Source organism: Bidens hawaiensis, unplaced genomic scaffold (genome assembly GCF_021521415.1).
Source record: "Bidens hawaiensis isolate Kalapana, Puna unplaced genomic scaffold, B.hawaiensis_p1.1 tig00060980_1, whole genome shotgun sequence".
Lineage (NCBI taxonomy): Eukaryota > Viridiplantae > Streptophyta > Magnoliopsida > Asterales > Asteraceae > Bidens > Bidens hawaiensis.
In genome coordinates, this window is record NW_027500977.1 from 43,877 (window position 1) to 53,950 (window position 10,074).

The window sequence follows — 10,074 nt, forward strand, 5'->3', positions numbered from 1 at the left end:
CGGTTCGAGGGTCTCGCTTTGTTCTTGTTTCCTATGAGGGACCTTGCATCAAATAGTTTTGATGTGTCCGCACTCGGCTGGAGTCTCGACCAGATAGGGCCTTTTGCCTGTCTATTAGGTCTCGGAGTCTGAAACTCGACTTTAAATTTTTTGCTTCGGGTTACCATTCCTCAACGTTTTTTCAGTGTTAGCATACACTTTTTCCGCAGTCATAAGATCGTCCCACTCTTTTGGCATTCCATCTCTGCCAGTGAGGGTGTGGACTAGATCATCGCACTTGACATTTTTGCGGAAAGCACCACGGAGCATGTCTTTACTTATCCCACCAATGTTCAGACTTTCATCGTTGAACCTGGTGATAAGATCTTCTATGGATTCGTTGTCGCGGCGGACGACATCAAAAATTTCTGACTGGTCTCGCGTATGTTTCTTTTGCTGGCTGAACTGTTGAGAAAACTTTTTTACAAAGTCATCCCAGCTAGAAACTTGACCATCAGGTAACTTTTCAAACCATTCTCTCGCTGCCCCTGTTAATGTCAATGCGAACATATGACACCAATAAGGGAGCGTCCAACCACTAACACCCCTTACCGCCACGAAGTTCTGGAGATTATCACTTGGATCAGTCATACCATTGTATTTGCCTACTGATGTAGGTATTTTGGCATTAACAGGGAAGGGTGCAGTAGCAATACTTGCTATGAATTTCGATTTTTCGGCAAAGGCTGCCGGACGATATGGTTTGGTGAACTCCCGTTCAGCATTGCTGTGATATTCAGTGTGCCGGACTATGTCCTGCGGACGATTGCTTCTTGCTCGTGAGTTCATCCTACTATCACCGGTATACATACTGTATTCTCCTGGTTGGTAAGTTGAATCATAACTGTCAAAGTCTTCTAAGTGAGATGGCATCCGCATATTTATGCGAGGACGAGGGCGTAGCCTCGGTAATTCGCCAAACTCTGACTCCGTCTGTTGGCTGTAACGGATCTGACTTCCTCTTACTGGTGGTGGAGGAGAGGGACATCTCCTGGGAGATTCCTCATAATCCAAAGTGCGGGCACGAAATCGTTCATCACGTTTTCTGCGCTCATATTCGTGGGTTAGTCGATTTAAGATCTAAAAGGCCTGGTTTACAAGGTATTCGTGGTTGGAGGTTTAGGGGTTTAGTCTAGTTTGAAACTTGGATTTTCTTGATAAAAATTACAAAAGCAATTTTGTGAACAAATTTAAGTGTGAGGTAGAGTGTTCTTTAAATATGGGTTATGTAAATAACAAATAAAGTAGCTAAATGACACAAGATGTACGAGGAAAACCCTAGATCTCTGTGAGAATCTTCAGCACAAAATCTCATGAGGGGAATCTCATTGCCTCAGAAATATTATAAAGAAAAAGTGTGATATAACTCAAGAACTAATTGCGAAGACGTCTAAGTTACAGGAGTGAGTGTTGGGAGTGCAAGTGTCTTATACCTTTGCAATAACTTCCTTTTATAATAAATGAAAATAACAATAATTAAGATAAATTCACCCCTTCTTTAGACTTCGTCTAGTGATCATTTGAGACATAACACCTTTTCTTCACATGTTTATTGACTATGACTTCAATTCTATTAGCTGACTTAGGGGCTGTTTGTTTACATTTGAATGAAACCATTCAGATGGAAACATCTGATTCATTCAGACTTCAGACTGTTTGGTTTCAAACATAAAAACATCTGAATAATTAAAATTAGGTTTGAATCATTCAGACTTGTTGTTGTTGCTGAATGGGACAGAGACTCATTCAGACCTGACTCATTTAGATCTGAATGAACCAAACAGTTGTTGGTGAATGGGACAGACTAACCAAACAGCCACTTAGTCCACTACCCGTTAAGATATAACAAAATAGAGCAACCTACAAGCATATCTAATTAATACGATATATGTTAGCTCAGGATACCAATCCACACAATCATGTATAACTGGATCGTCTATTTAAACTTTCATATATACATATTTTCTTTCATTTTTTTAATGCATAATTATGTATACGTAATACAATCGTGAACCATCTCTATCGTTTAAAAAGTTATTTAAAATAATGACTTTAAAAATAAGAAAAAATAGTTATAACTGAAAAACAAGACTGTTAACTAACAAACCAATAAAACCATCTGGTTAACAAACCTATCTGAATTGGTTTGTCGCTTCGTGAAACTTTAGTTTGCGATTGGTACAGTATATTTGTCAAAATCGTCGAAACACACCATAAATACCCCAATTAACAAGTCCAACATCAATATAGTCTTGTACCTAAGTTTTAGGGGTGAGCATAAAATTGAATTAACCAAAAATCTTGGTCGAAACATTAACCTATGGTTAAGTTTTTTATTTTTTGAATAACTGATGTTTTGGTTCGGTTTCGATTAACCATTTTTTAGTAACCAAAAATAAGCAAACCGAACTGATTAACCAATACTTTTATACGTAACACTCGTCTTTTAATTATGTAATGTTACAATACTTCAAAATGACATTTATCCAAATTTATTCAAAATGATATTTTTCCAACTTTATTTGACCATTGTATTCTTGATCTTGGATATTCCGTTCCATCGTAGCATATATTAATTCGTTTCGAATGAGACTGACCTTAAATTGCACTTAATCTCTTATATAGTTGCTATGACATTAGCTCTTCACCTGTTAAAACTTAAAACTAAGTTCACGAGTAATCTTTTATGTATGTTTTGGAACTAATGTGTACAGCCAAATTGTTTATAATGTTCATTGTTTTGATTTTAGTAAAATTCTTAACAATGGTCAACAAAAATTTAGTATGTGCTAAAAGTTTCTTGTTTAGCGGTTAATTCTCAGTTATTTAACCGAACCAAATTACACTAATAACCGAAACTGAACGGTTATTGTTTAATAACCGAAGTGTTAAGTTACGGTTTCGATTATTTTCATTAATCGAACCAAACCATGCACAACACACCCCTACTTCGTTTAGCCATAATAGCCTACACGTTTAGTAACATTTTGAGAAGGAAAAACACTATGTTCTTAACAAAGCAAACATAGATCGGATCTTTCCAAGATTCTATAATCAAGATGATGGTCGTTTTTACATCATGGTCACAGTCAAAAGACTAATGGTACCTCTTGATCTTAAGAAATCAAGAGACAAGAAACAACAAATTTTCAACTTGATTGAACCTCTCTTTGTATAGCTATATATCTATAATGAGATAAAGAACTTGGTATGATTCAGATAAAACTCTGAATGAGATCAAGAACTTAGTATGATTTCGTGAGCAAAACCAGAAGTATACAAGCAAAAGAAACACATGCAATGTATATCTCATCAACAGCCAAGGGTTGCCGCCTCTTGGACCCTACTAACCGGAGGCGTTACCCCGGACCACTGTTTGAAAGGAGCTTCGCCCCTAACATAGTAACCAACCAAAACAAGTGTGCACTCCACTCATCCCTAACTTGTTTATTGTTTATTATGATTGCATTAGTCGATTAATCCAATTACACAAAAATATCTAACTGTTTTTGCTAGATCTTAATAAATCATATTATGTTTATAGTATTACTACACTATTAACAAGAAGTAATACATATTTACCTCATTCCTATCTTCAGAGTTCCAATTTCTTTTACCATACCTTAATAAACAAGCAATCAGGCATAAAAGCAATGTGATAGCTGCCTCTATTTACATTAATATATTTAGTTTTAGATTAACTTGCTCTAGTTTGCTTTTTTAATTAGTAAGCCCCTAATTAAATGACATATTTAGAACACAAATTTCTAATATTATGCTATAGAAACCGAAAAACAATGTAAGTTGTTTAACATATTACGTTGTGCTGTAGGAATAAGATGACAATGGTGGTTGGTAAATAAGACAACACTAATCTCATTTTCTTTACCATATTATATATCAACAATCAATAGTGGTAAATTGTCGATCGCGAGGTATCGATGAGACTCTAAACAAACTTGATGTGTCGAGTAAAGCCCATCGCTTCATAAACAAATGCCAACAACCAGGGATAATGAATCGACAAACCCTAATTTCTAAATTTCTTTGAAGCGTCTCTTGAGGTGGGACCTTCAAGCGACTATTTAATCCTTAACAAGGTAAAGATTTTTTTAGGCCTCTTTTAAGTTTGGACCATCAAACTAACAAGGTAAAGCAAGTCGTGGTCCTTCAAAACAACAACCATACTTCACAACTTAACAATTTAATGCGTGTGTTGATGAATGTGATCACAAAATCGCAATTCGACATTCATAACCATTAAAATGATCATCAAAGATGAATCATGACACCTTAATTACATATATATTTTGAGTAGGGCTTTTTAGAAAGAGTATTTTGCAGATGAAAGGAGTGGGCATGGGCCTCACAAATAATAGTCATATACCCCACACAATTACACCCACCCAACAACAAACATGCTTCCCACCAACCAAATATTGCATTCATAATTCCAACTCCCTTTTTATTCTCACACCCCACTTGATGATACCATCTTAAATTTGGTACCAATAACATTTGCATTTCATTAAATTTCGTCATTTGTATTTCATTAAATTTCGTCACAAGTATTGTATTACCCCAAAACATAAAAAACACAAACAAAACATAAACAAATTAACTTAACATACACATAATTAATTAATCTTTAAAACACAAATCGTGACGGTTAAACGTTTACAACAAAGGTAATGACGAAGCGATAAGTGTAGATCCAAGTAGACTATTATCTGTTCACGGGCTGCTTCCCGCACTGCTATTTGAAAAACAACCAAAACCGGTCTTTTGCAACACGCCAGTTGGAGACAATGTCGTATGTTGACTACTGTCCCAACCATCTGTCATCAAATTTAAAGCAGACGGTCCGTTGTTTGTACTATGATTCAAAACTTCACCCAACGGCCCACCCGATGAGCTATCCCACAACACCGGGATCCAGCTTCCTGGTTTAGACATTTCATCAAACACGTGGTGGGCAGTGGCGTTTCCGACTCCTAAGCCCATTCTTAGAGGCGATAAATTGAGTCTTTCGTTACCCGGGGATGAGTTTGATGATATGAAGTGGGGTTTGTCTGAATTTGGCCAATCGTCCATGAATTGGTGAAGAGAATTTGGGGGTTTTTGGCCTAAATTGTCGGTTTTGTGTAATGGGTTGAGTAAGGAGTCTGAGCATACGAATCCGAACTCTGAAGGTACTGAAATTGCTTCTTGTTTTAGACCTATTGATGATGGTGATAACATGGAATGGACTGTTGAATCTTGAATTTTGTCTGACGTCACTTTTTCATTTTTTATAAAATTTCTGCAAAGATTCACAATTAGATTAGTAAATAATTAAAAAAAATTAAGGTTAATTTAGCCTTATAATAGAAATGACTTTTTAACGACCATCAAGTAAAGCTCGGCTACCAGATAACCCAATAGCAAAAGTAAACCCCATACGCCTGTTTCATAAACAATGTTGCGTAAAATACTAAAATCCGTCTTCCGAAAGCCCATGGCAGTAAACCCAGGATGGGATTAAATTCAAACTTAAATATTTACTTCCCTTCTAATACCAGTTGATTTGAAGCTCGTTAAATTAAAAACAGGAGTATCCAAATGCATTATTTTGTTGCATCGCTCGTATTGGTGTAACACATACACGTGACGGTTTTTAAGTGGTTTTAAATACTGTTGGATCGTACGTATATACCGTTAAATTTACTCGTATATGAGAGGACATTTTTGGAAAAATATTAGGAGATAAAACTTTTTATTTTTATTTTATTTTTTTCTAAAATAGATATTTTTGGTGGTTTTCCTTTAAAAAAAACCAAAAACATATATTATTATATACTATATATAATGTATGAGTGATGGGCAAATTAAGACACTTGAGTTTTAAGTAATTTACTACTTAATTAACAAACTGTACAACTTAAATAGCATGTTGAGGAGGGACAAAATAGTCTATTAGACAAAATGGTACAGGTTAAACTTTATTTCCTTAAACATGGTTACAATCTTAACCCCTCAACTTTAATTAGTTTTTGTAAATTTTAGTATTAGTTACAACTTAGCCTTTTAACTTTTAACTATATATTCTTTTTAATTTCACATTTAACCCAACTTCCACCCACGACTTTTAAATGGTTATTTATTTTTCATACGCTATTATTTTTTTAAAAATCTGGCACCATAAAAATGAGAATTTTATTCTTTTTAATTTGAGTATTATATTGCTTTAGTTTTTTTTTAGTTTAAAAAAAATAACATTTAAGTAGCGGTATTTGCGATATGGTTTCGATGGTTTTTAAATTAAACCATTAGTAACGGTTTTTGGTTATCGAAAACCAAAACAGAATCGTTAAAAATTGAAACCAAACCATTATCAACATCAACTGTATGTGTTTCCGCTACATCGTGCGAGCACACGTCTAGTCAAAAATAAAAATGTGATAAAATTTACCTATTAATATGTTGTGGAGTTTGCTGGTTTAACCGGCTAACAGTGGCGGCGGCTGTGGTCACCGGAGTAGATACCACGGCGGCGGCGGTGGTGGTGGTGTTAATGGTGCGTCCGTTGTTGACGGAATGGCCGGTTTGGCCTTCCACAGGCTTTCTTGAACGATGTCTGCCTCTGTTCATATGCCGTTCACAATACTTCTGGTCTGCCACGGCGTCCCGTGAGCACCGCCACTTCTTCCCGTCGGTCCTCCGGCACCGACCCGGCTCCGGATCCGAATTGTTTGAAAACCCCATGTGGAATCCACCCCATCCATCTGTTATCAACACCAACATATTATTAAAAATCAAATTTGCTTCTTTAAAAAAATTAAAAATAATAATAAGAAGAAAACTTACAGGCGGCGTGCCGGAGATTGGTTCCCGGAAATGAGCAAAACGCCGCCGTTTCAAGGGCTTTTCTTATCGGAATAAGTAGATTAGACGGAATCGGTGCGTTGACGGAAATGTATTTGTAGATCAAAGCTTGGTGTTCTAGTTCCATCCATTGTGTTGGCGTAAACGGCCCTCGTAAACCATAACCTGAAAACAATCAGATTAAAAATAAGTTTCGTTTCTTTTAATTTTTATAATATAGCTGTCGTTCTGTAAATTAAAAAAAATGAGTTTCGTTTATCATAAGTTTATAACCAAAATTAGTTCACAAAAAGATTAAACCTGAAAACAATAAGATAAAAAAAGTTTCGTTTTTTTTAATTGTTTATAATATAGTTGTCGTTCTGAAAATAAAAAAAAAATATTTTAGTTAGTTATAACTTATAAGTTAAAATAAAAACAAAAGAGCATACTCGAAATGTTTCGAGTGTGACAATGTAATGGTGGAGAGCATGGTGAGGAAAAGCTAAGCATGTTTTGTGAATCAGAAAGACCAGTGTTGTTGTTGGATCTTAACAACATTGTTTTTAACAGATCATCAGGGTGTGCAGAGGTGGAAAGAGACAACTGTTGATGTTTGAGTTTGAAATCAAAGGCAGAGTTATTGTTGTTATTATTATGGTTGTCTGAAGAGAGCAGAGGCAGAGCATCTAAACCATCACCACCGGCAAAATCCATAGAAGGGATTGGAGTCTTTTTTTATTTAAGAAATGAGATTGGCATCAGAAAAAGATGGAGGAGCATTGGAGTTATTTGAGCAGGATATGATATTATGATATGGGAAATGTGTGTGTATGTGAACAGAGCAGGAACATTTTAATGGTGTTGTTTGTGCGTGCGTGCGTGTTTTTGTTAAGGATTTTGTTTTTGTTTTTGGGTGCATATGGAAGGATCACATTTATGGAAGGAGGTGAGAGAAAGAAGTCATAAAAAAATCATGGAACTTTTTTATTTTCTAAAAATCTGTATTTTTGTGTGTTAGGCAGAGCCAACTCCGAGAAAGTAAAAAAAGTTTGGGGCCGAAGGTAAAAAATTTTCCGAACCTTAAGTAAAATGAGTATTTTGTTGAGTTTAAACAATTTAAGTTTTATATTGGTTTACTTGGTTATAGTTTAGGTTGTGTATAAAATTTTGTATAAAAATATGATTAAATATGTCTCAAATGAGACTAAAACCCGTAGCTTTTTTGTTGGGAGTAATACTCATTTACCACTAAAACAACCTATTGGTTATGTAATTAAATTTAAACATTAAATATACATATTGTATTTAATAACTACATACAATTTATAAAAAAAAATCGGACCTAAAGAGGTGTCAGGCATGTGGCCGTCGACCACCGTGCCACCCTCAAGGGCCGGCCCCGGTGTTATGCCATATTTTCCACTACTGTCATTTATTTATTCAGGTTAATAAAATCGAAACCGATAATCTTATTAATGTAAAATATGTATCTTATATTTTGTAGGAATAAACTTTTACACACTACGAGATTAAAATCATAACTATCTATTTCACATCCTAGTCACCTTAAAATATAAGTAATTTTACATTAAAATTATAAGTTAGTTAAATACAAGTGTTAAAACATATTGTACAATATTCTAAATCATATAATAATTATCTTTTGTTTAAGGTTTAAAAATTATTTACTGTTTCTCTGTCTCATAACGACGATGAAATAAAGTGAAGGGATCACCTTATATTCTATAAAAGAGAAAGCTTAAGCAATTATTAATAAAATTGTTTAACTTACATAGTCGGTCGTTTGGTTAAGTGAGTTTTATATTTAGCTCTTTGGCAAGAATAAGTTATTATTAGATGATAAAATTAAAATATTTGTAAATTAATGTAATTGATTTATGTCCAGTATTTGTTGGTCAACCTCCTATAAACAAGGAGTGATTTGTGTAACCAATTCTATATATATATATATATATATATATATATATATATATATATATCATTCAATCCTCAAGAGAATATTGAGGTTGATTTTACCAAACTCTACATGGTATCAGAGCTCCCAATATTCACTCTCCAAAAACTAAATGGCCATATTGACGGTACCACTATTCGGCCGCAGGAAACGATTACCACTGACGGTAAGGTTGTTGCAAATCCAGAGTATATTAATTGGCTTGAAGAAGACCAACGGGCTGTTATTCTCCTTAATTCTTCTCTCACAGAGGAGGCAGCCGCTGAGGTCTTGGGTATTTCTGGTGCTCGCGGTAAATGGTTAGCTTTGGAAGCCGCCTACAGCAAGTCTTCAATCGAACGAGTTTATTCTCTTCGTGACAGCCTCCGACAACTATCGGAAGGTAATTCTACAGTCTCCGATTACAGCCGGAAATTCAAATCTGTTTGTGACCAATTAGCTGCTATTGGACACCCAGTTCTGGACATGGATAAAATACATTGGTTTTTGTGCGGTCTTGGTGTTTCCTTTGAAAACTTCTCTATTTCTGTTCGCAACACCAGGCCGCCGCCATCTTTCCGGGACCTCGTGACTCAGGCAGAGAGCCATGAACTTTTTATGCAAACCCTCCATGGCAACCACGTACCACAAGCTGCTTTTCATGCACAACACTCTTCTTCTTCAAACTATCGTGGTGGTCGTGGCAGTCGCTCGTCTTCTTACCGAGGTAATAATTCCTTTGGGAGTTATAATTATGGTCGGGGCAGGTCAAATGATAAGTTCACACCGAAATGTCAATTATGCAAAAACCTATGGTCATTCGGCTCCGTCATGCCCAGAGTTATCCAAGTTTTCCAGAAATAATAACTCCAATAACATGGCCGATGAATCTCTACCACGTGCATTTCATGCTCAATGCCATGTTAATTGTAACATCCTAAAATTTTAATGATGAATAAAGGAAGTTATGTTTAGTGATTTCGCGTAATTAATTAATATCGGGTAAGGAGCGGGTCTTGGACTTGGATTAATTGAGATGGGTTAAATGAGAATGGGATTTCAGGGATATAAATACCCCCAAAACCCCAAAATATCTTCATTTCCATCATTTTCCTAAAAACACTCCAAAACATACACACCACCTACAACCGCCGGCGGCAGCCGAGGAGAGGGAGAGCGAGGTCCGAGAGAGAGAGCGGTTGGTTGTGATTAAGCAAGTAAACGAGACCCAAACG

At 35.6% G+C, this 10,074-nt stretch overlaps 1 protein-coding gene across 1 annotated transcript; it reads right to left on the reverse strand.

The window, feature by feature from the left end:
• Nucleotides 1-4,584: 4,584 nt before the first annotated feature.
• LOC143603196 (growth-regulating factor 6-like) lies at nucleotides 4,585-7,757 on the reverse strand. Its single transcript, XM_077080076.1, has 5 exons — nucleotides 7,335-7,757; nucleotides 6,886-7,068; nucleotides 6,491-6,803; nucleotides 5,428-5,483; nucleotides 4,585-5,369 (listed from the first exon to the last, which is right to left on the reverse strand). The coding sequence occupies exons 1-5, from the start codon at nucleotides 7,597-7,599 to the stop codon at nucleotides 4,774-4,776; spliced, it is 1,413 nt and encodes a 470-aa protein (XP_076936191.1). The 5' UTR covers nucleotides 7,600-7,757; the 3' UTR covers nucleotides 4,585-4,773.
• Between the last annotated feature and the right edge of the window lie 2,317 nt (nucleotides 7,758-10,074).

What these genes read in the sequence shown, in the direction of transcription:
- LOC143603196 (XM_077080076.1), bottom strand. Translation starts at nt 7,599, where the DNA reads ATGGATTTTGCCGGTGGTGATGGTTTAGATGCTCTGCCTCTGCTCTCT. An exon ending in ACTCCACAACATATTAATAG is followed by an intron (nt 5,484 to 6,490) that starts GTAAATTTTATC and finishes TTTATGAAACAG; the next exon opens with GCGTATGGGGTTTACTTTTG. An exon ending in TAGCCGAGCTTTACTTGATG is followed by an intron (nt 5,370 to 5,427) that starts GTCGTTAAAAAG and finishes TTTTTTAATTAT; the next exon opens with TTACTAATCTAATTGTGAAT.